The sequence below is a fragment of the Hipposideros armiger genome, unplaced genomic scaffold, assembly GCF_001890085.2.
Source record: "Hipposideros armiger isolate ML-2016 unplaced genomic scaffold, ASM189008v1 scaffold_29, whole genome shotgun sequence".
Classification (NCBI taxonomy): domain Eukaryota; kingdom Metazoa; phylum Chordata; class Mammalia; order Chiroptera; family Hipposideridae; genus Hipposideros; species Hipposideros armiger.
This window is the reverse complement of record NW_017731379.1, coordinates 6,139,663-6,166,181: the sequence shown is the minus strand read 5'-3', so window position 1 is coordinate 6,166,181 and position 26,519 is coordinate 6,139,663. Positions and strand designations below refer to the sequence as shown.

General features: G+C 40.1%; 2 protein-coding genes across 4 annotated transcripts in view; one reads left to right on the top strand and one right to left on the bottom strand.

The window, feature by feature from the left end:
- TADA2A (transcriptional adaptor 2A) overlaps positions 1–15,339 on the bottom strand; it is a 40,895-nt gene extending 25,556 nt beyond the window's left edge. For 2 of the 3 annotated variants that reach the window (XM_019636657.1, XM_019636659.1), the window contains exons 1-5: positions 15,269–15,335; positions 12,951–13,071; positions 9,724–9,830; positions 7,875–7,934; positions 964–1,055 (exon numbers count right to left, since the gene is read on the bottom strand). In XM_019636657.1, coding sequence (XP_019492202.1) covers positions 964–1,055; positions 7,875–7,934; positions 9,724–9,830; positions 12,951–12,975 — 284 coding nt within the window. In that variant the 5' untranslated portion in view covers positions 12,976–13,071; positions 15,269–15,335. Of the gene's footprint in view, positions 1–963; positions 1,056–7,874; positions 7,935–9,723; positions 9,831–12,950; positions 13,072–15,263 lie in introns of all 3 variants that reach the window. The other variant, XM_019636658.1, reaches the window with a different exon arrangement.
- Positions 15,340–15,402: 63 nt separating this feature from the next.
- The window catches only part of ACACA (acetyl-CoA carboxylase alpha), a 368,135-nt gene continuing 357,018 nt past the window's right edge, over positions 15,403–26,519 (top strand). Inside the window, exons 1-2 of the mRNA XM_019636609.1 lie at positions 15,403–15,550; positions 15,681–15,949. Of these exons, the coding sequence (XP_019492154.1) occupies positions 15,912–15,949 (38 nt within the window). The 5' untranslated portion in view covers positions 15,403–15,550; positions 15,681–15,911. The remainder of the gene's footprint in view (positions 15,551–15,680; positions 15,950–26,519) is intronic.

Here is a 26,519-nt window from a genome sequence, read left to right as displayed (position 1 = left end):
GCTAAGAGTGAAGAAGAACAGGGAGGATTAGCCCATTTCAGAGTGTTAGAATGGCAAGCAAAAAATGAAAAACCAAAAGGGCCAAAGATGACTAGCACGCATCATGAGTGATTGCTTTTTATCTTCTTTGGTATTCCCTCCAGCTCACAACATTTTATGATGCTTAATAAATGCTGAATGAATAAATACAAGCAAAAAGTGAACTGAACTCAAGTCTTCTTCTTCAGGGCCCTTGACATAAGGGAGGCAGCATAGTATATCCTATTAATAACAGGGAAGATTACATTCACTAGAAAGTCAGGATAGAGAGGATCTAGTCAAGAGTCCTTCACTAACACGCTATGTGATCATGAGAAATCATTTTAACTAAGCTTCAGATTCTTCATGAACGAAATACATTTAATAATGCCTCTGCTATCGAGTTCACAAAATGATATCATCAGTGTCAAAGTACACCCAAAAGGTAAAAAACGAAGGTGGTGGTATTAAGTGTCACCACCTAGGGTAACAGCAATGACTGCTGTTCAATTCTGCCAAACTTGGACTAAGGCAGGTATTTGAAAGCTAAAAACAGGGAAGGCGAAAAGGAAGCCTGTCAAACCTGAATCTTAGGTAAGCTATGACCATCCACCTAAAGTCTGACTCAGTTAAATGACAAGGGCATCTATAGCCAAGAAAACTTCAAAAGATGAGAAAGGAGCAAGTCTAAACTTCCCCACTATTCACAAAGGAATAACCAAACTTCCCTGTGTTGATATATCCAAAGTGGCCTTTTAGGGCTGCCCAGTCAGAGACCATAAAAACGTCCCATATCCGTGTGAGGCATTTCTAAGTCACGAGTCAATAGAAAAGCAACATATGGTCCTCAAACTCCTCTTTCTCAGGCTCCTCCCTTTAACCTTCAAGAGCACCTTCTTCTCTGACCCCATCAGGGCAAGACAGCCCCGAATACCAAGGTCTTACCAGTTTCCAAAGCCACAGTCCATCACAGCTTCTAAGAGGGCCATTTCTTCTTGAGCAGTCCAGCTGGGGTCAAGAACAGGAAAATCTGAGGTCTAAGGAGGAAAAAGTTTTGTCTAAGAACAGATATAGAAATGGAACCTAGCAACCTTAACTGTAACACTACTTTATAGTCAAATGACTGTCATTCTCATGGTATAGAGAGGTACCTAAAGTACATTATTATTAGCTGTCTACCTCCCCCACCCCTATTTCTACCGTCAGCTACAGGTGTCTCCAATAAATATTATCACCCATAAATGCCATGTAACTCATGCAGGAATATATTTTTTAAACTTAGCACAAAAGCAGAGCTAACTATTACAGTGTGCTCTCATTTAGCTAAGAAAGGGGAATGCAAATATGTGTATTTTTACTTTTAAATGGAAGACTAAACCATATATGAAAGAAAAAAAAAAAAGGTTACCTATGGGGAAGGGAGAGAGAAACGGTGGAAAGGACAGCAACAGAAGCTAGACCTCTCCAAATAGTCCTTCTTTTGTATATTTGACTTTGAAAATATACACATTGTACATAATTATTAGATTTTAAAATCCTAAGAATTAAGAGTAAAATGTAACAAACATATGCATTTTAAGGCATAATCACATAGAAGGAAACTATCCCAATTGATTTTAAAATACAGTAATTTGACTATACATCTTCAATAGAATATACCTTAAAAGGAACTGCCAAAAAAAAATAATCTTAAACTGTTTTCAGTAGTGTTGGTAAATTCTGAGATTATTGTATGTGGGTTGTGTTATTGGGTAAAGCAAATAAACAATTATGTGGGCGTCATCGGGTGGTAGGATTTTTGGCTTGGGGAAAAAAATATAGATATGAGACCTATGAGGTTATATAAAACCTGGTAGTCTTGTATTTGAATTGAAAGTTTTAGCATAAACCCATGATGTATTTTGTCTTAATAGAGTAATTTCCAAACATTGTCCACTGGAAAGGTCTAGAAACAATGACCACCCCAGTAGCAACGAGTGCTTATAGTGCCCAGTACGCAGTCTCTAACTACCAAAGGAACCAGGACTCTTTGAAGAAAAAGCTGATTTCAGTTTTGGGTCATGAGATGTACAGGATAAGACTGGAACATTTTGTCATACTGGAAAGCAAAGAAGCCCTCGAAGATGAAGAGGATTCAGAAGCCAACTTGTAGAGGCTCCCACTAATAAAAAATGGAACATTTTGAGCCTTAATAAGGATAATAACTGCAAAGAAATGAAACACATCAAATATTATAAATATCCAGAGGGTGCCAAGAAACCAACTCATATTTTCAAAAATAGTAAAAATAAAGGGAAATAATCAGGTATTTATCCTGCCTTTCCTGTATAAACTTGACCTCAGGGTGATCACATAGATAATGATGATAAGTTTCTTTTTATAGAATTAATTTTAACTCATAAATTAAAAGGAGAAATAGACTTAAAGATAACTACTTTGCAATACTTGATAAATAGATCTAGATAATGATCATAAATGAATCTGATGTAGCCACTAAATGTAACTATCAATTTATAGGAAACATGGAAGACAGGGAAACATATTAATCAGCAAAATCCAGCCTGTACGAACATCTATAAGACAAGTTTATTTGATTTGCAATAAAATAAACCATAAGAAATGAAAGAGGGACAGGGGGGGAACCAACAGAATAGAAAATATATAACAGGCAACCAACTGGAATGTATGGACCTTATTTGTATCATAACTAGAACAAACTGTAAAAGTTTTTTAAAAATTTTGTACCACTGGATACTCGTTGATACCCACAAGAACAGCTAAAATTAAAAAACTGACAGTATCAAAAGATGGAAAGCATGTGGAGCAATCACAACTCTCACACACTGCTAGTGGAAGTTTAAAATGATACAGCCACTTAGGAAACTTTTGAGAGTTTCTTAAAAGTTATTAATTTATTCTATGACCCAGCAATGCCACTCCTGAGTATTTATCCAAGAAAAATGAAAATATATACCCACAGAAAGTCTTACACAAGAATGTTCATAGCAGCTTTATTCACAATAGTAAAAAATAAGGCCAGTGTCCATCAAAAGAATGGATAAATAAACTGTTATGTTCTTACCATGGAATATTACTTAGTAACAAAAAAAATGAACTACTATACATAACATGAATAAATCTCAAAAAATATGCTGAGTGAAAGAAACCAGAAACAAGAGTATATACAATATGTATCCATACAGTATGTATTACATATAGTTCTTGAATATGCAAAACTGATCTATAGTGATAAATTTAAGAACAGTGATTGTTTCAGGGGTGGAAAAGGAAGCAGATTTTAAAAAAAGTTTTATGAGATGGTTGCGGAAATGTGAAAAGTGACTAGAGTTACTTTAAGAGAGATCTAATAAAACATTTATAGATGAAATGATATAACGTCTAGGGGATTTGCTTCAAAATAACCTGGAAGGTCGGGGATTTGGATGAAACAAGATAGGCCACGAGTTGATCATTTAAAGTGCTAGTGACAGGTATATGGGAACTTATACTATCTGTGGTAGTTGGCTACAATGGTGGCCTCTGGTGAATTTCTCCTAGAATTCACATCCTTGTGTGGTCTCTTCCCATTTAGTATGGATTGGACCTCTGACTTGCTTAAGAAGGCCTGACAGCTTCTACTTTTATGCTCCTGGGATCCTTGAGCCACCATATAGGAAATCTAGCCTCCCTGTTGGAAAGAGCGTGTGGAGAGGCCACATGGAGAGAGAGAAGCCCTAAGATTACATGGAAAAGAACCGAGGCCTGAGGCAGTTAAGATGGTCCAGCTAAGTCCCAACCAATTCAAGCCATCCTCCTGAGGGGCCAGGAGTGTATGAAAAAGTCCCTTGGACTTCCAGCCCTAGCACATCACATGAAACTGAAAGTTACCCTTGCTGTGCTCAATCTGATTTCCTGACCCACACAACTGAGGGAGATAATAAAATGGTTGTTATTTTAAGCCACAAAGTTTTGCAGTAGCTGTTAAGTAGCAATTGATAACTGAAACACTATTCTCCCTATTTTAGTGTATGCTTGAAATTTTCTATAAAAAAAAAAAAAGTGACGAGACCTTCAGATTACACAGGCATTTAGAAATTGTTATATCTTTTGTTAATGACAAAAAATTCTGTGATTTGTGAAATTACACTACTAATAAGCAATACGTTTTTATCTGAACACATAATATAAATGTGCTTAGCACATGAGGTATACTGTGAGATCGAAATGAAAATTCAGAGTTTATGTCTATATTAAATTCATAATTGATCACATAATGATCAATCTGGCCAGTGTCATAAATACAAGTAAATATGACAATTCATAGTTGAAGAACCTATGTTATTTCTAAAACTATATTTTAGAATTCTAATTAGCTCTCACCAACTTTATTGTGAGATAAATATGAAAGACTTTTCTACACTAAAAATAAATGGGCATGATACAGTTTTCCTTAAAGTTTTATCACTGCTATTCAATTTGGACCCAATCTCAGCCCTACTGAACCAGCTGGGCCTAGGAATTCACATTTTTAAGTTCCCAGGTGGTCCGTTATGCATTAAAGTTTAAGAATCACTGGTATAAAGGGTGTGGCTGAAAGTGGTGCCTTGATTTGTTCAAGGCTCTAAGAATTATAAGACAAAAATAGAACTCAGAAATCTTAACGCACCACCCACCACAGCATGAGTAACTTCCAAAAATATAGCACTGTGAGATGACAAAAGTACTGAAAACCATTTAAAGTTTTCTGAAGCTTCATATGCCGCCCCCCCAAAAAAAAGAATTTAAAAATCAAGTGTTTAGTGGCTTCATGTGTAGAAAGCCAAAATTTGGTCAACATTCCTACTGAAGGAAAGATTCTTTGTGTTTGTATGGGGGTTGAATATGTGAGAAAAGGATGATGTAATAAGAATTAAGTGAACTTGGAGTGAAGGAGCATAGTTTTTTCCGCATTATGCAAAAGGCACTGTGCCCAGAACAGCTAAGGAGAGCTCATGGTCAGCTTTCCTATGGTAGATAACCATCAATCTACTCAACCTATACTTAATTATTCTGGAAGGAATTATTTTCACAATTCAAATGAATAAATTTGTATTCTGGCTCTAGGTATGCTTGTGTGAATTTGGAAGAATAAAGCAGCTTTCTGAAGATCTAATAACCTAGGCAAAATGAACTCAAAGCCATAGCTGCTCTGACCACACTTCATTCATTTTGCAATTAACAAAAGGGGAGAAAATGTATTGATATGAAAAGATTATAACATATGATATATATGTTATCAGAGAAGTGCCTTAAAATGAGTTACCACTCTACACGTATTAGAATGGCCAAAATCCAGAACAGACAACACCAAATGCTGGTGAGGATGTGGAACAACAGGAACTCTCATTCATTGCTGGTGGGAATACAAAAATGATACAGCCACCTTGGAAGATAGTTTGGCAGTTTCTTACAAAACTAAACATACTCTTATCATGTGCCCCAGCAATCAAGTTCCTTGGTATTTATCCAAAGAAGTTGGAAACATGTCCACACAAAAACCTGCGCATGGATGTTTATAGCAGCTTTATTCATAATTGCCAAACCTTAGAAGCAACCAAGGTGTTCTTCAGCAGAATGGATAAACTGTGGTACCCCCAGATAATGGAGTATTATTCAGCAATAAAAAGAAATGAGCTATCAAGCCAAAAAAAGACACGGAGGGAACTTACATACATACTACTAAGTGAAAGAAGCCAATCTGAAAAGGCTATATACTGTATGTTTCCAACCATAAGACATTCTGGAAAAAACTATGGAGGCCGTAAAAAGATACGTGTTTGCTAGGGGTTAAGGGGAGGGATTGATGAACAGGCAGAGTATAGAGGATTTTTAGGGCCACGAAACTATTCTGTATGACACTATAATGGTGGATACATGACATGTATTTGTACAAACCCACAGAATGTGCAACACCAAGAGTGAACTCTAATGGAAACTATGGATTTTGGGTGACAATGAAGTGTCAGTGTAGGTTCACGTGTTATAATAAATGCAACCCACTGGTGGAAGATGCTGTTAACAGGGAAGGCTAAGCGTTTGGGGGGGGGCAGTGGATATACTGGAAACCTCTGTACTTTCTAATCAATTTTGCTGTGAACCATTGAGTGTTCTAAGAACCAAAGTCTAATATAAAAAAATTTACTCCAAGTCTTATAATTAGTGAAGAAAGTATTTAGAAGACTTAAGGTGTTTAGAGAGAGGTAGGGGAAGGCTAGCCAGTTAGTTGGCTGCCAAGAACTCTTACTAAGGAGCATTTTTGGATTAATTCATTATGGACCATGATCTGACTATCAGCATTGCAGGCCCAGAAATTCATCTTAACAGGACCCCACACATACTCAGACTCAAGAGATGCTGATTCACCCTTTCTAAACTTTAAAGAGACTGAAGTTGATATACTATAGTGCTATGGTAAGCATAATTCTAAAGGTGACCCCTTCTACCTCCAGGATTCCTGTCCCCTGATTATTCAAACACTAACTACATATTGCTGGGAATGGACTCTGCTAATGGGATTAAGGTAGAATAGGGAGATTATCCTGGAATATTCAGATGGGCCCAATATAATCACATGGACCCTAACAGTAGAAGTGGGAGGCTGAAGTCAGAGAGATACAGCACAGGAGAGACAAAGCAGAAGGAGAGGTCAGAGACTCCAGGCATCTCATCAATAACCCTCCAGGACTCCCTATCATTGCTGACTTTGAATATGGAGAAAGGAGGCCAGAAGCCTACAGGCTGAGAGCAAGCTCTGACCAATAAGGGAACAGTGGCATCAGTCCCATAACCTCAAGGCAGTGAATTCTGTCAACAACCTGAATGAGAATAGAAGTGGATTGGCAGTGGATTCTCCCCAATGGCCTCCAGAGAAAAGCCCAGGCTGGCCAACACATTCCTTTCAGCCTACAGGACCTGGAGAAAACCACCTGAGCCTAACGGTCTTCTGACCTACAAAATTGTGAGATGATAAATTTGTGTTGTCTTAAGTCAGTTTTTGGTAATTTGTTTTGGCAGCAATAGAAAACAAACACAAGTGCCAATGGATTAATCCACAAGGTGAAATTGTTACTGTCATGTAGATGCCCCAGCCAGCATTCTTTCCTATAAGAAAAACTACATGGGAGGCTGAATTTAAGAAAACTACTTGGTGAACTATGAGTTATACTCTGGTAGCTGACAAAACTATCTCGACAAAGGTATATATATCTGCCAAGCAGACCAGATGTTCACTTTGGTTTATCAAAGAGCCCATTCCTCTGGCTAGAGCTTGGAAGTACATCTGCCTTTCAATCCTTCTTTCGAGGTGACAATACAAGCAAATTACAGCCAGATCTTACTCTGGCCTATAAGCCAGTCTAGTCTTGCCTCTTTAAAGTGATTTTATGTATTCTATCATTCACTCCACATTTATTTTAAACGTAACTCTCAAAAGGTAACTAACTTCTCCAAGGAAGGGGGATAGCGTACCAGACATAAACATCACCACTACCCACATGAACCACATAAAAATACCATTAGCCAAAACACATCCACTGTATGTTTATCAATGAGCCTAAAAAGCAGCGTAAACTCTTATCCTTGTATCAGTAAATCTCGAAAAATACTTCTGTTAGATTCCTTCTAAATGTGAAACAAAAATCTGAGTATATAAAATGTTTTTTTGACTTAAAATACCTTAGTAGATCCTAAAAACTTACTGGGTAATAAATACCTAATGCAGAAGAAGAGGAAAGAAAAGGGAGATACTTGAAGATGAAGAAAAGACTAAGTATAAAACATGAAAAATAAACAGAAATTTCCTGCAACTTCATCATTACCATTATTTCATAAGTATGATCACTTTGATGTTTCTTGTACTCAAATCCTCGAGTGAAACACTGCAAAAAAAGGAAAATTAAGTTACCAAAAAGCTACTTTTTGAAATGCTATCTTACAGAAGATGGCTTGGGGGTATTTTACTGTTGTGATGAGTTTTTAAGAATTCATTTAATCTGGTCTGCATCCATAATAGGATGATTATATTAAATTTTTTTTTTTTTTAGCTGAGCCATCCTGCCAGCTGTTGGCACCTCAGTGGCAGCTCAGCTCGGGCTGGAAATCAAACAGACAACCCTGTTACTCAGAGCTTGCACTCTTGAGCGAGCTCTTAACCAACTGAGCCACTCGGCCGGCCCTAGGATGATTATGTTCATTATCACAGCTTTTCAGTGGCCCTCATAAAGAAAAAAACAATAATCTGAAAAAAATACTTTTCCCTACCACAATTCTTCCTTTGATAAGAGCATAAGCCCAGGAAACAGACTGCCTAAATTTGAATTCTGGCTTCATGCTTACCATAGTTCAGCAATTCTAAGACATAGTTTTTCGTATTTTAAAACTCTGAAATGAGGACTCATCTTATAATAAAAAGTATATAACTTCCGGGCCGGCCGAGTGGTGTGATGGTTAAGAACTGGCTTGGGACGCCAGAGGGCCCTGGTTCAGATCCCACATATGAGGGCCAGTGACACTGCTCTCTACAGCTCAACCTGGAGCTGGGCTGCTGTGAGTCGCCGGCGATGGCGTAGGCTGCAGCCCCTGTGGCAGTGGGTTGCCATGGGCTACCGTATGTAGCGAGCAGCCAGCATGAGTGGCCAGCAGCCGCAGTGAGCGGCCGTCCAGAAGCCGGCAACTGATCTGCCTCGCCCAGGAAGAGTGCAATGATGGTGCCAATTTGGGCCAGTGAAGCAACGTCCTCCCCAACTAGACTGAAGAACAAAAGGACAGCAACTTGTCTGTTCCCCTTCCCGCAATTCTCCAGTGCTGTTTCCATCCCCCCAATTCCTAAAAAAAAAAAAAAAAACTTAAAAAAAAAAAGTATATAACTTTCATCAGCCATTTTTACATTTCTGAAATTGGGATGCTTCTTATAATCAATAGTGTCTTGGATCTGATAAGATATGGTGTTTTTTGTGTGATCTTGAGCAAATTACTTAACTTCTCTCTGCTCATATTTACTTTATAGGGTTTAATGATGATTTAAAAGTTAATTCATGTAAAGTACTAAAAGTAGTGCTGGGAACAGAGTAAACACTTATAATTAGTATTATTATTACCATCATCATCCACAAAATGGTTTGTTCCCTTGTTTGTCACCTGCCCAAAGATCACTACTCAGTAAGACAATAAAGTGTCATTGGTGCTATCAAAAGTAATAAGCCTCCTATTCTGTTTCCTGTAGTCCCAATACTTTAAGTCTACTGGCAAAAACAGTGTTAAGCACTAGGTTGATACAGAGATGTGGAATACAGGGATAACCCGTTTTATTGTTTCACTTTATTGCTTTTCACAGATAATGTGTTTTTTACAAATTGAAGGCAAGACCTTCTATTAGCAAAAAAGTATGACTTGCTTTAGTGCGATGCTTGCTTTATTGCAATACTTGGTTTATCGCAGTGGTCTGGAACCGAACCCATACTATCTCCGAGGTATGCCAGTATTCAACAGTCTATCTCAGCTACTTGCTTGGTTCCCCAACTTTTCACAGGTAAAATGTGTACTGGAAGATTGACTAGAAGTAATAGATTTAATAAGGTATGGTCCTTCTGAGCAATTGATAGTCATCCCTGAATTTACTATATCCTTAAAACTAGGCTAGGAGAGGCAAGCCTCTACTTAATGAGTTACCTGTAAGCAGAGGAGAAAAGGGGGCGGCCCGCATTCTGCACACTTGATATAAGGCTCCATGAGGTAGGAGGAGCAGCCTCGGCAAGGTGGCTTATCAGAAGGATCACCTAGAACAAAAAGAAAAGTGCATTAACTTCAAAACGCTTTATGATTATCTTAAGAACTAGGAGGTGAAAAATCTTCAAACGACCACCCAGGTAGCAAGCTGTATTGAAAAGTTCATGGAGACAAGATGAGCTCATTAAAAATAAAAAACAACACCCCAAATTATGTTCCTTTTTACTTCAGGGCAGCTTTGTTTCTTCCTACAGTGTACCTACTACTCCGAACAGCATCTTAACAGATAAGGCCCCTGCAGAGAAATTTATAAACACAAGTTTTAACTGGAAGTTTCATAATACCCACAGCTTATTTTTTCAGGGGGAAAAAATGTCACATACCTACACATCACATATATATTTACAGATAAAGCAAATCTGATTAAATGTTAATGACTGTTGAATGTTAATGATTGTTGAATATAGGTGGGGGGGCAACAAGTAATTATTGTACTGTTCTTTCAACTTTTCTATAAGTTTGAAAATTTTCATAATAAATAGTTGGGGGGAAAAACTTTATTTTTATTTTTTTATTATTTTCTTTTGCGGGCAGGCATAGCCCACCATCGAAGAGGCAGTCTTGTTAGGAGCATGTGCTCTCAGCAGCTGAGCCATCCTGGCACTTGTTGGCAGCTCAGCAGCAGCTCAACTTGGGCGCAGCATCACTGGCCCATGTGGAAATCGAACTGGTGGCCCAGTTGCTCAGAGCTCGTGCTCTGAAGCCAACTCTTAACCAACTGAGCCACTCAGCCAGCCCGGAAAAACTTTAAATATATGTCTTGGGATATACCACCTTATATTTGAGCTGGGAATTAAACCCAGGAAAGCTCCCTCCTTTTCTCCCACATTAAGAACATAGCAGACCTTCCTTTAATTCCAATGACAGTATTGTCTCTTAAGTATTAAGGTGAGGAATACAATCCAAACTCCCTAAAGTCATAAAAATGCAGATCTGTGTGTCCCCGGTTACCCCAAACAGGCAGTAGGATAGACAAAAATATTTTTTTCTAATGTTGAATTTACTGAAGTTGATAACACTACTGAGGTTATATAATAGAATATACCTATTTTTAGTAAATAAACAGTAAAGTACTTAGGAATAAAGGGCCAAGATATTCAGCTGGTCCTCAGATAACATTTTTTTGTTTGTCATTTTATTATAATGCTGATGAGAGAAAAAATATCAATTCCTGGCCGGAGCCACTGTGAGCTTTCTACATTCTCCCCATGTGAGTGGGTTTTTTCTGGAACTCGTTTCCTCCCTCATCCCAAAGATGTGCATGTGAGGTCAACTGGTATTGTCTAAATTGTCCCAGTATGAGTGAGTGTGGGGTGTGTGTGAGTGTGCCCTGTGATGGAAGGGCGTCCTCTCCTGGGTGGGATCCCACCTTGCGCCCTGAGCTGCCAGAATAGGCTCTGGCCACCTGAGATCCTGAACTGGAATAAGTGGATTGGGAAAGAATTATCTTGTTTTTATTCCTCTTTCTTAAATATAAGTATAGCTCACACTTATTTCCATGTTTAATATTAGAAGTGTTTTGAGTCTTTGGTGATGTTTTTGTGACCAGAAATATGCCACAGAACTTAACTCTTGTTAATATCAATTAGCCTATGGTAAAATTGGTTTCTTATATGTCGTTTTCACTTAAAGTTGCAGTTTCCAAGATGACTCTGAAAAAAAAAAGGCGTGTGTGTATGTCTATATATAGATATATGTGAATATATAAATATATATATTTATTGAGAGAGATAGAAAAAGCATGCAAATGGAGTAATAGATTAAAGGTATACAGATATCCTTTGTACTATTCTTATTCTTCCAACTTTCCTATAAGTTTAAAATTACTTCCAAATAAAAAGTTTAAAAATTATTTTTAAAAAGGAGAGGGACAATTAATTTGGTTCCTTTTCTATGTGCAAAATGAGAGATTTGTACTAGATGTGTTTGAAGACTTTATTCTGTACTAAATTTATATAGGGTGTGATGAGAGAGTAAATTAGAGCCCCTATAAGAAATTGCTGAAGAGGAAACAACACCCAAAAAGTACCTTTCTGATACTTCTCATTGGGACACTACTAACATCTACCAATGGATTTCTTTTTTTTTTAAAGATTATTTTTAATTGGGAAATTGGGGGAGGGAAACAGCACTGGGGAATCAGGGGAAGGGGAACAGACAAGTTGCTGTCGTTTTATTCTTCAGTCTAGTTGTGGAGGACATCGCTTCACTGGCCCATGTTGGTATTATCATTGCGCTCTTCCTGGGTGAGGCAGATCGATCGCCGGCCTCTGGATGGCCGCTCACAGCAGCTCTTGGCAGCTCACACCGGCTGCCAGCTGCTCATGCTGGCTGCCAGCCACACACGGTAGCTTATGGCAGCCCACTGCAGCAGGGGCTGCAGCCTACACTGTCGCCGGCGACTCATGGCAGCCCAGCTCCAGGTCAAGCTGTTGTTCACCATCTTAGCTATAGAGGGCAGTGTCACTGGTCCTCATGTGGGATCCGAACCGGGGCCCTGCTGCTCAGAGCTGGTGTCCCAAGCCAGCTCTTAACCAACGCACCACTCGGCTGGCCCCCTAATGGATTTCTATTTCTGCCAAATCTCTTATCTGCAGCATCAGAGAAAAAGCACTATTTTTTTCTGTAGTTGGCTGCCTGAATTTATTTCACACATACGCCATAATTCTCTGTATTATTATTATCCTGTGGTTTACTCTTAGAACTTGAGTTCCACCTAAAAGTGGTAGAGAGGAATTTCCTTTATTCTACCACTGACATTATTTCTTATCAAGCCATCACAAATATGTTAGTGGTGCTAAAGAGAAATCCAACTGCTATTTTGAGTCTAAACGCAGGTTAATCATACTATGCCTGGTCTATCTGAGCTTAGTTTTCTTATAAAACCTAGGGTGATATGTTTGTGTCATGTGTTCAGTGGGCAATCTCATTGATTGAACCCACTTACATTACTTATTAGTTGATTTTATTTTGATTTGATGCTCTTATTTCTTTAAGATCAGATTCACAGAGCTTTGTTTAACTTCAAAATGCTTATTTTTCTTCTTTGACCAACTTCCACTACAGTTTGCTATTAATATTCACCTGAGACTTGTTCACACAGTACTTACTGCTAAAGGAACCCAAACGGTCCATTCCCTAATTGGCAAAGACTTCGATCTTCCTCAATGCAGTGGTCCTTCAGGGGGATTTCAGAACTGGCCAACACGTACACCAAAGCTTGATGTCCCCCTGTGAACAAACCAAAGTGGCACATGGATCAGGAAATAATTCAAAGGCATAAGATAAAGAAAAGATAATGCAACGTACTCAACTCTACCACATCCTAGCTTTGTAACACTAAGCAAATATTTTTCTATAAGCCTGTTTCCCCCTTGATAAAATGGGTATAATAGTATCTACCTCATAGAGTTGTTGTAAGGATTAAATATCAAAAGCCATACAAATAATGTACCATGGTGCCTGGCCCATAGTAAGCCCTTTACAAAGGAGGCATTTTCCTAATAAACAAGTACTGATTTTCTCTTCCTGGCATCATTGCTCTCCTCAGCCCCCTTTCCTTTGGGAAATATAGACTCTACAACATTTCACATGATTCTGGTGGGGTTGCCACTCGCAATACTCCATCCTCCACCCCAACAACTCAACCACATCTCTTAGAGAAATCTGAATCTTGAATAAGACATACAAGGATAGAAGGTAGTTGGAGCTCAGTTATTCACTGGTCAAAGAATTTGGTCCGTGAGCTCTGGCTGTTGAGATCCCAATCCCCAAGGGTGGCTCAACTGTTTAGTTTTCTTTTTTCTCATTTCTCTATCTTTGCATAACACTTTAATATGAATGAGTTTCTGTTACTAGAAACCCAGGAATCCGATCCATTACAACATACATTTGTTCACTAATTTACTGCTTGAACAAATACTTAATAGGTATGTACAACGTACACAGTATCTTCAAGGCAGAAATAAAATATGTATTTCACACTAAGCCAAGAAAACATCACTCCTTCTTCTATACTCCTATAGCTTTTAATCTATCTTTTATGTCATTTTTTCACATTCTACTTAATGAGGATTACATATGAATGCCTATTTCCCCCATTTAGACTAAATGAAAGCATGTACTATGTCTAATACAAATCTGTATGCCTTAAAGCACCAAGCACAGTCCCAAACACACAGAAAGAACTCAGTAAACACAAATGTAAGGGATAAAAAAATGTTAGTTCTTCAAAAGGTTAATTCATCTTTGGTTCTCCTGAAGCGACTTCTTTCACTGGATATTTTTAGGTTGGGGAATAATTCATCATTAAGTGTATCAATATTCAGATAACATGGCTGTCAATGACCCTGTCTCTTTTGGGGTGGGCTGGGTGGGAATAGTTATCCCTCCGCTCTAGTCTCAGAAAAAGTTAGTCTTTGGAGAAAAATGAGTTTAGCAAGGGGTATTATGCACTTGGTAATAAAATAGTGACCAACAGTTATGGAACTTTTCTCATATGCCAGGTATTGTGGTACCACTGTATTTAGATTGTCTCTTTGAATTCTCACAACCTGAGGCATACTACTTTTTCAAAGAAGGAAAGGAAGCCCTGAAAGATTATGTTACTTGTACAATGCCTTACAGGTAGTGAATAGCAGCGCAATTTCAACAGGTTAGTAAAAAGGGTCAAGTAAAGGATGTATAAACAGTCTGATAAACATTTCCACGGCATAAGCAAAATATTGCAATAAGCAGAATCTTCTTTCTTCTGCTCCCTTCTTCTCACAAGACACATTTCTGACATTAACATCCACAAAAGGATGGGTGCTAGCTCCAAATTAACATTTGTCAAATTCAAAGAAGTTACTGGGAGGATGGAAGGTGCGTGAAGAACAGCATTCAGTGTGGTACAGAGGACAGGCGCAGGCTGTGGAGTTTTGCAGACAAGGTTCAAATCCTCCTGTCGTTATTAGCTGTATGACCTTGGGCAAGTCATTTTACCTGAGCCTTGGCCAGCCTCAGCTCTAAAAAGTAGATTTAATACCTATTATACTTTGCAAGGCCTACTTGAAAACGCAATGGGAAACGTCTGTAAGGGTATGATAGACAGTGGCTGTTAATGTAGTTAGGCGCTCCATTGCAGAAACTGAAATACGACGCTGAGACAGCGCAGGTCCAGCCAGACGGCTTCAAAGACTCTGGCTCCTCGAGGGGCGGGACCCAAGGGATAAGGCCCCGCCCCGCGCCGCCCTCCCCCACAGCGCGACGTGGCCTGGCGCCTCACGCCCGCCCGCCCGCCGCGTCTCCCCCACTGCCGGTGTTGCAGCCCGACCCCGATCCCCACAGAACATCGCGGTCCCCGCCTCCTCCTCGTCCCGCTAGAGGGGATCGCACCCTGCCGCCGGCGCCGCCGCCGCCGCCCGCCATGCAGCGCCTCGTACCTCACCTCGCGGTATCCCCCTCCACGGCGCCGAGGATCCGCCAGCCGCGTGCGCGCCACTGGGCTTGCGTGCTCGCTCCCGAGCGGCGCGAGCGCGCCCGGTCCTCTCGCAGCCCCGCCGCGTGCCGCGCGCCGCGCGCCTGCCGCCTCCGCCCCTTCCCTTCTCTGGCCTTCGTGTCCCTGTCGCGTGCCGCGCGCCCGTCGCTGTCCTCGGGCAGCGGCCTGGGAGGATGCGGGTGAGCCTCAGGCCTGATTTTGAGTCTCACCAGTAATCACTTTTCCCGTGAGGTGCGTTTCTGGTCGCCAGAGGCTTGCCGGGGCGTGGTGGCCGTTTTGATCCCCGCCGGAGGGCCGTGAGGTGGGGCGGGCTGGTACTGCCCTTGCTTTTGTGTTTTTAACATTCTCACTCCTGTTGCAGCAGAGGAAGTTGAGGCTAAAGGGACAGGCCCCAAGGACGGCGAGCCGTGGCCGCCTGTGGGAATCCGGTCTTGGAGTGCTGCTGCTCACGGATTAACCGGACCGACTGGCTTAAGGGTGAACAGGTTACGTTTTATTCAGATGCTTTCGGAACGTCGAAATTATCTTCTTTGGAAAGAACCATCCCCTCTTTGGGCTTCAGAGGCCCAGATTGAGGCGCAGTGATGAGAGGATGTGGTGGTCCACGGTGATGTCAATCTTGAGGGCTAGGTACGTCCCAACGTCTTATTACTACTACTACTAACTATTATAAAGCTGCTGTATGTCAAGTGTATATTGCATGCCAGACATTGTACAAAGGGGGTTACGCACATGGTCTCGATCTTCAAAAATAACCTTATGAGGCAGGCACTATTCCCATTTTCCAGGTGAAGACATTTAGACTCTGGCTGATAAATAAGTAACTTGGGATCACACTGCAAGAAAGTGTTGGGGAAGGGAATTCACACTGTGGTCTAGCGTAACTATGATGCTGTTATATCTGTTCAGAAGTCTAATTAAAAAAAAAACACGAAAATGATTAAAAAAAAGTCTGTCTCTCATAAATTTGCCCAACCTCTTTTAGAATTCATTTACACTTTCTCCCTATGTGGCTTCCTTATTTATGTTTTAGTATATGAGCAAAACAAGTTCATTTTGTAAAAAAAAAAAAAAAATCAAAATTCACATGAGCAAAAATAATGTGAAAAAGCAACTCCCACCATGTTCAATAAACAGTTAAGGTTTTGCTATGCACTCTTACATCTTTCTATGCGTCATATCAATCAACACAGAGTAGCTTTACATTTGATGTAGCCTGAAAATCTATTCATTCAACAAATATTTAATGAGCAGACACTATTCTAGGTGCTGGGAATTCAGCAATGAACCAAACAAAGCCTGCCTCTTATAGTAGCGGGGGAGGTTGACAATAAGCAATACACATAATATGTTACTAAATAGTAGTAATATGGCAAGATTGATGGGGGAAAAAAGCAGGATAAGGGATAAGAGTGATGTGGGATGCTCTTTTAGATGGGATAGACAAGGAAGGCCTCTTAATGGAAGGGCACATAGGCAGAAATCTAATCATTAAGTGAGAGAAGCAGCTATGTGGATTTCTAGAGGGAAACTATTCTAGAAGAGAAATGGCAATTGCATTGGCCCTAAGATAGGGACTTGCTTGGCATGTTGGAGAAGAAGCAAGGAGACCAGTGTGGTTGGAGCACAGCAAATTATAGAAATAAGTTGGGAAGCAGAGGAAGAAGTCAAATCATGTATCATCTGGTAAGCCATGGTTGGACTTTGTATTTTATTGGGATATGATACAATGCCATGGAAGGGTTGAGAGCCAAGGAATAATCAGATTTGTTTTAAAAGGATCGTTCCGGAAGCTGTGTGGAGAATAAAGGGTAGAAACATGAAAATTACCCTTTAAAGCATAAATTACCCTTTCACGCAGCAATTGTTGAACAGATGGTTCATTAACATTGGTGTTTTACCTGCACCTTAATACTTTTATAACCACCCTCACATTCTCGACAAAGAGGAGATAGGATCAAACACTCAGGACTTATCTTCATGTCTTTCTCACCTAAACTGAAAAGTTTTGAGACTAGCTAGGGCATACATACAGATCTGAACGTCATGATTGTCAACAAATGGAATATGAGTCAGTATTTATTGTACTGTTGTGGAAAAAATAGTCCCGTATGATACTAGGATCTATTCATTAAAAACATTGCATTCGAGCACCTGAAAATTTACCCTTTCTCTTCCATTGATGTTAGGCCCTGATTAGAATTTTGTCATTGTACTTAAGAAAGATGTAGAGAAATTAAAATGTACAGTAAGAAGGATAGCACTGATTAAGGTAGTAATTTTCTGAATTTTTGCCTTCAGCATTGTAGTGGCTAGTGACTTCAGTGATAAGACCAGCTGAAGGAAGAATAGATTTGGAGGAGAAATGAGAAGTTCTGTTTCGGATCTGTGTTTTGCAATCTGAGTCTAAATGACATATATGAGTTCAGAGCTCAGAGGAGAGGCTGGGGCTAAAATTGCATAACTATTAGAATTGTTTCTTTGGATGTGTGTCGTCTTCAGACAGAGCTTGAGGACAGACACTGTGTCTTTTCTTCTTTGTAACCTCAGTGCCCAGAAGTGCATCCTGGACGGATATTTGTGAAATGAGCAAGTAAAGGCAAAGGTATGGATGAAGTCACTCAGGCAAAATGTATAAGGTAAAAAGAGAAGCTATCCAATCTATGTTTTCACTGGCGGTCCAAGCACCTGAACATGACTTACAAGTAGGGTGACCATAAGTCCCAATTGGCTCAGGACAGTTCTGGTTTATTCCTGTTGTCCCCATATAATTAGTAATATTGTCTCATTTCACTCTCAAAAATGTCTCAGTTTGTATAATAAATTATATGATCATTTTTTGTAGAAGGCCCTTCAGGGTCTAGCGTCTTCCTATTTGTCATCCCTGCCCCATCTCACACTTCATTCTCTAGCCAGACAGAAGTACCTCAGTTTTCCCTTATGCACTCTGTTCCTTTCAAGCTTCCTTTGCTAAGGTATCTCCACTTCAACTTAGACATCACTTCCTCAGGAACATCTCTCCTGGCCTCCAAGTCTGGATTAAGTACCCCCTTTGCATACTTCCAATGCAGCCTGTATTGAACCTGTCATAGCAGAGATGACTAAGTAACTTGTTGCTTCCCTCACTAAACATGTCTATAAAGGAACCTGGAAAAACACCTTTCATCCTCCTTAAGACAGAAATTTACATTACCACGATCAGTCCAGGTTGGGTTAATATTTTTGAAGGCTGACCTTCAGAATAGATTAACAGCACGTTCTCCAAGCCCTTCCATTCATAGCTAACTTAGGAGGTTGACTTTTTTTTTCTTTCTTTAAACACTTTAAAGATTTTTATTGGGGAACCTGGGGGATGAGAACAGCACTGGGGAATTGGGGGAAGGGGAACAGACAAGTCGCTGTCGTCTTGTTCTTCAGTCTAGTTGTGGAGGACGTTGCTTCACTGGCCCAAGTTGGCACCATCATTGCGCTCTTCCCAGGCGAGGCAGATCAGTCGCCAGCTTCTGGACGGCCGCTCACTGCGGCTGCTGGCCGCTCACGCTGGCTGCTGTCTACACACGGTAGCCCATGGCAACCCACTGCCACAGGGGCTGCAGCCTATGCCTTCGCCGGCGACTCACAAGCAACCCAGCTCCAGGTTGAGCTGTTGTTCAGAATCTTAGCTGTGGAGGGCAGTGTCACTAGCCCTCATATGTGGGATCCGAACTGGGGCCCTCTGGCGTCCCAAGCCAGTTCTTAACCATCGCGCCACTCGGCCGGCCCAGGAGGTTGACTTTTGAACTCGAAACCCAACAAGGAAAATTGTATCATCCTGTCAGACTCTGTAACGTGGCTGCGATTGACTGATGCCAAAATATCCCAATAACTTCAAATACTAAGCTGCGGTTGTTAAAATCGGAAGTACAGTTTCTGAGCCTCCCTCCCTATGGAAATGATTTTCTACCATTTCTAGTTACTATGTCCAGAGTTCTGAAAGACTTTATGAACTTTATCTCATCTAATATTTATTTTTTCCTGTATGAGGTGGCTCTCTGTAGTTTGGTATACAAATAGATAAAACAAAGTCTAAAAGTCTAGTTCTGACTTTTAGGTTTTAACTTCCTTTAAACCCTGAGATATACCCAGTCAATGTAAATTAGCCAGAGATTTAGGTCCCAGAGCAGAGCCCTTTGCTAGTTACAGGGGCTCTTCAAGGCAGGGAGTCTTCCTGTGATGTAGTCAGTAGAAAGGGCTTCACCCCATAAAATACCTGAGCCTCAAAAGTTACAGTTCTTGAGGCCCAACTCAGGACTGGTTCCACCCTCCTTAGCCTCTGCTGCTATCTGCATCAAGAGCATTGCTCTCCTCCTTTCTGCCCCTCTCACTCCACCCCTCCCTGTCTTTCTCCCTTCATGGCCGCTCTAGTCAAAGGAGTTAGGGAATCAATCCTTCTCCTTCCAGAAGGTTCCTAGACTGCTATTTAACTGTCCATGCCAACTATGCTCATTCTGTAGAGGAAGGGCGGATGTACCTCTCCTAATCTGCTTAAAAAAATGTAAGGCCTAGGGAGTATTTGATATCTTGCTCCCAGGCATATGTCATCAATTTGGCTCAAATAAACTTGCAAACATTGAAAAAAAGAAAAAAAGAAATGTAAAGCTTACATGTAGCCATTTCTTTACACAGTGACCTGTCTGGGGTGCTTCTACATAAATAGTAGAACCCTAAAGAGCTCAAAGGTGAACAAGAGGGGGAAAAGAAATTCTGCCTTTTGAGCTCCTTTTGCTTGGCCAGCTCCAAACTCTTTGGAGTATACTTTTTCTAATAATGGCCCTTGAGCCATTCTCTACTGCTGAGGCCCACTTCTATTTCTTTGAAATGTACTATCTCTTCTAATAACCTGCTCTTTCACTATTGAAAAAAACAAACAAAACAAAAAATTCTGCTGAAGGGTCCTACTGTATCCCACTAAGAAACTGCCTCAGACTATTTAAAACTGAAGAGTTTAGCAGGAATCAAGATTTTCATAATGCTATGGTCATTAAGTAGAGGTTTCATGAATCCAGACCTTTGCTACCCATCTCATTTGCCTCTTCATCACCTCACTGTCTTCTTTTTGATCTTTTTGTACAAAAAGTACAGGATATCTGTCCCATGAGTCACTAGGCTTTGGGTAGAATCTAAAAAATTAGGTGAACTAGGAAGGCATTGTTGCTGAGTGAGTTCTGTTTATCAGAAAACTTCAAAATGCTTACTAGGCAGCTTAGCTGCATGCTTTTCAGCCTGATATACAGGGCCTCCACCTTTTGACTGTCAAAACAGTGTCCTAAAATATTTTGCATCATTTGATGACAGGCAGTCTGTATTCTTTGCAACCAGCAAGTGCCTAATAAATGTTTGAAATATGATTTGTAAGGAACCTGGCACAGTTTAATATAATTGAAAAAGCATGGACTTTGAAGCTTTCCTGAATTTGAATTCTGTCTCCACCCTTTACTACCTTCAAGAATTTAGGCAAGTTATTATCTGTGCCTCTTTTCATATGTAAAATGAAAAAAAAAAAACCTAATAAGAGTTTAGTGATGATGTATGTATATATAGTACCTAGTTCATGGTGGAGTCAAATTATAATTATAATTTTAATTCTCTAAGTGCTTCATAGGATGACCCCCTGGGACTTGATTAGAAGTTGTTCTAGGTTAGGTTGGCTAGTGCTCAGCATTAGAATTTTTTCATTATTTAAATCAAGCACTAACTACTGGAAACCTATAGGTTTTCAGAACATCAACAATTAAACAGAATTTCTTTTACTGTTTGCTTCTTTAGCACCTTTCTCACTATACAAAACTAATGAAAGTGTACATTATCTCACAGGCCCCAGGGCAAATGCATAGTTGCAATCAAGGATGGTTAGATAATCCAGCCTTACCTTGAATGTAGAACAAACTCAGGAGCTGTGTCCCATTTAATTAATGTAAATAGTGAATAGACATATATTATGAGCGCTATAAGACTGTTCCTTAGAGTACAGAGTGAGTACTACTGTAATAAAAACTAACAAGGTTAATCTGATGCATATTTAATGATATATGTAATTGTTGTGCTGCATGATAATTAGGTCTTAAATGCTAAGCTGTTTACATAAATGACTGTAATTGGTTATTTTTACACAGCCAAACACATTTTATAGTGTTTGCTCACTTTATTAATTTTCTAGAATCTATAGTCATGCCAAGGACAACAGTTTTCTCTGAAACTCTTTACTGTTTAATCATGCACTCACACACAGACACACTCTTGTCAAGTTTGCTGCCACCAGTTCAGTACCCTGTCTGGGATGTGCTGAAGGGAGAAACTATTTGAGTGAAACCGCTCTAAGGAAACAGCTCAAGTAAGCCGCTCAAGCAAGCTGCTCAATAGAAGTAGCCCAACTGTTACAGCTCTAGTGTTGCAGCTCAAATGTTACAGCTCTAGTGTTGCAGCTCAAGTGTTACAGCTCACAAGTTGGGGAAATGCAGCCTAAAGTGCACTCCATTGAAACAGAGGGTAGGCTGACTTATATAGAGAAGTTCCAACCTACCCAATACCCTTCCTGATTGGTCCATTTATATACAAATTAGAACTTCAAATTCACAGTTTGTTTGGTCCAAATTGCACTGTTCTGACTGGCTGGATCCACATGTTCTGATTGGTTATTGTTAAGTTGCTCTGATTGGTCAGTAAAGATGCAAATAAGGATGTAGCTGCACAGCTCCTATTGGACAGGAAGATCTCAGTACCATTGGTTAAAAATACAGTACCAGGAGCTTCTTTATAAGGTCAGCCCAGATAGCAGCACAATGCAGGCAGGAACACAGTGCAGGAGGCATGGCAGCTCAGTCTTCAGCTTTTCCCTGATATGTAGTGTGCTTGGGATGCCTCAGTAAACGATGGCTGCTAGACTCTGTGAATTTGGGCCCGATTAACCACAGAGTTCCTCTTGGCAGGTATATTCTATCTCAGTGTTGACAATTTTCAAAATGACACAGCAGGGTTTTCCTCCCTACTCAGTACTAAAAATAGCTACTGCTCAAGGCTCTCTGTATATATTTTCTCATTTTAGTACTTAAAAACCTTTTAAGGGAGGTGTTGTTACTCCCATTTTACTGATACAGAAACTGATGGTTGGAGAGTGTAAACAGGCAGCATAATACAGATTCAAACATTTATCCCCAACCTCTAACCAACACTTTATACAACCTCAAAAGGTAAATGGGTCCCAGCAGAGATGTGTAAAGTTTTTTTAAGAATTGAATGGTTCCTGAGAAATACAGAATATGTACATTAGTCCCCCTTATCCGCAGTTTCATTTTCCATGGTTTCAGTTACCCATGATCAAACGTGGTCTGAAAATATTAAATGGAAAATTCCAGAAATAACAATTCATAAGTTTTAAATTGCACGCTGTGATAAAATCCTACCCCATCCTGTTCTGTCCCTGGTGGGACATGAATCATCTCTCTGTCCAGCATATCCAAAGTGGCAGGGGAGAGAGACACCACATTCACATAACTTTTATTACAGTATATTGTTTTGATTGTTCTATTTTATTATTAGTTATTGTTACTCTCTTACAATACCTAATTTATAAATTAATCATAGGTATGTATAAAATAAATTGATCATAGGTATGTATGTACAGAAAAAAACCCATAATGTGTGAATATATAGGGTTCAATACTACCGTATTTGCCGGCGTATAAGACGATTTTTTGGCCCTGAAAAATATGCCTCCAAGTGGGGGGTCGTCTTATACGCCAGGTACACTTCAGNTCTCACGTTGTTGCGATGGAACACAACTCCTTTACAATTAACAAGCTCTGGACGTTTCTGGATGATGGATTCATTCAAACTGTCCAATTGCCAACAGTACACATTTGAATTGATAGTTTGGTTCTTTGGTAGGAGCTTGAAAAACACACCTTTAAAATCCCACCACACTGAGAGCATAACCTTCCTCTGGTGAACGTCTGCTTTCGATGTCATTTGAGGTGAATCATCATGTCGGGACCAAGACTGTTTGCGCACCACATTGTTGTAAACAATCCACTTCTCATCACCCGTTATCAGTCGCTTCAAAAAAGGATCGTTTTCCTCATGTTTAATGAGCATATTACAGATGTTTATATGTGCCGTCAAATGAACTTCTTTGAGTTCATGTGGAACCCAAATAACGAGCTTGCTTATGTATCCCAGCTTCTTCAGGTGGTCGCGAACGCTTGAATGATGGATGGTCAATGTTTCTGCAATCTCTCGTGTCATGTAACGTGGGTTTAACTCGATCAATGCCTTTATTTTGTCATCATCAACCTCAGTGGGCCTCCCTGACCGAGGAGCGTCGTTGAGATAAAAATCACCAGCATGGAATTTCTTGAACCATCATTGGCACTGATGTTCTTGTAGAGCATTGTCACCGTAAACTTGAAGCAACTTTTCACAAGCTTGACGAGCGTTCTTCCTTTTATGGAAGTAAAACAGTAAAATATGGCAAAAATGCACAGTTTGGTCTTCCATCTTCAACTTGTAAAATCTCCAAAACTCAACCAAATTGCTCAATTTGTTTTTTGAATGAAGCTAGACCTGTCAGCTGTCAAATGACATAGCAATAACATAGATATGAATGACTCTAGTACTTCCAAAAATGAACTAGTGCCATCTGTTGCAAACGTGCGTCATGACTTTTCCAACAACCCAATACTTGTGCTAACTGGAAATATGGTAGTAATACGTTAGCCAAAAAGAGGGAACAGGTTTAAAATGGTATGAAGAGCATGATGTTATTTGTGTAACATATGTCTTTGTATGTGTAAGGGTATGTATTTCTTTTTTTTTTTTTTTTTTTTAGGCTGAGCCATCTGCCACCTGTTGGCAGCTCAGCTTGGGCTGGGACTCAAACTGCTGTTGCTCAGAGCTCACACTCTTGAGCAAGCTCTTAACCAACTGAGCCACTCGCCTGGCCCAGGGTATGTATTTATAATGTATATAAAGAGATGCATCGAAGTGTTATCAGTGGTTATCTCTGAGAAGGAGGATTTGGTATAAAATTTTTTCTTTATTTTTATTTTTTTAAAGATTTTATTGGGGAATTGGGGAAGGGGAACAGCACTGGGGAATCAGGGAAAGGGGAACAGACAAGTTGCTGTCCTTTTGTTCTTCAGTCTAGTTGTGGAGAACGTTGCTTCACTGGCTCAAGTTGGCACCAACATTGCGCTCTTCCCGGGTGAGGCAGATCAGTTGCCGACTTCTGGACGGCCACTCACTGCGGCTGCTGGCCACTCACGCTGGCTGCTGGCCACACACGGTAGCTTATGGCAGCCCACTGCAGCCTACGCCGTCGCCTGCGACTCATGGCAGCCCAGCTCCAGGTTGAGCTGTTGTTCAGCATCTTAGCTGTAGAGGGCAGTGTCACTGGTCCTCATATGGGATCTGAACCGGGGCCCTCTGGCATCCCAAGCCAACTCTAAACCAATGCGCCACTCGGCCAGCCCATAAAGTATATTTCTAATATAGTATTCCTTAACGTGCACATTTATGCATAAATAAACAACTGTCAGGCTCTAAAGTTCTGAGAGTCCCATTTGGCTCCAAGAATATATTTTCATTTTGCCTTCCACGGCTGCACTTAAAAGGCAATTGACACTTAACGTCTAAAAATCCCAGAAAACAACATATTTCTTAGAAGAACGTCAAGGACTCCCATTTTAAAGGACTCTGCTTTGCCAACACATACATGACAAAATAAAGTAGTTGGGTTGTCAGCATGTTCCAACCCTATTCAATTCTTTATGGCAGGAAGAGAAAAAACATAGCTCTCAAAAACCTACCAGTATCTGTCATTGTCTTACTCTGAAATTAAACCAACTAAGTAATGCACACGTTCAATTTCGGAATGATTTATTTAGAAATTCTTTTCCTCGGCGTTTTGAAAGATTTCACTGTGCTGAAAAGAATTGCAATGTGCTCCAATATCTAAACTTCTGGGTATATTTTCCACTAAAAATCACTGAGCCCTTCAGGGCAAGCCATAAAATATCTTTGCACAACATTTTTATTTGTCTAAGCATTGGGAAGATGAACAGATAGTTGGTGTGCCAGAGCAACATCGCTTCAGGGAGATGTGTCTGGCCCCCTCTACTCCCTGCTGTTCACCCTTCTTGCTCCCCACTTTCTAACTAGAAAGGAAATAATCTGATTCCTGTGTCGATACTTTCAGTGAAATTTTTTCACTCCAACCTGCTCATTCTTCCTGGTGGATTAATTTTAAGCATTTTATCTCTAACTATAGACAATAATACAGTTGGTCCATGATATCCATGGGAGATTGGTTCCAGGACACCCCTCGGATACCAAAATCCAAGGATGCTCAAGTCCCTTATGTAAAATGGTGTACTATTTGCATATAGCCTACGCATATCCTCCCATATACTTTAGATCATCTCTAGATTACTTACAATACCTAATACAATGTAAATGCTATGTAAATAGTTGTTATACTGTATTGTTTAGGGAATGACAAGAAAAAAGTCTGTACATGTTCAGTACAGACGTAACCATGGCAGGCCTAACTACATAGTAACATTTGTATAAAAAATATTTTCAATCCACAATCCACAATTGGTTGAACCTGTGGATGCAGAACCTGTGGGTACAGAGGGCCGAATGTATAGCCAGGAATAAAAGACTCTTAACAACTCAATAAAAAAGACTAACAATCTGATAGGAAAAGAGGGAGAGGTTATAAGCAAGCATGAGAAAACCTGAAGTAAATAAATATATGGAAAGACGTTCAACCTCACTATTCAGCAGGAAAATGCACTTAAGAACAACAATGACACTACTTCATAGCCATCAGATTGGCAAAAATTATAGTCTGAGATTTCCAAGTTAGGGAAGGTGAGGAATAACAGAGACTCTCTTTAGTGCTGGGGAGAGTGCCTTTGGTACAGCCTCTTTGGAAGACCATATGCAATCTAGCAAAGATGAATGATGTATGTAGCCCACAACCCATGAATTCTGCTCCTTGGCATATGTCCTAGATATAGACACGTCCGAAAAAATTCATTTTAGAAGAAATTAAATTGCTGTCTGATACAATCGTATATATAGTTGATAAGCCTTTAAATTCAGCATCTCTTCTGTAGAGTATTTGATTCTTCTATAGGTCAGTAAGGATTTTACCCCA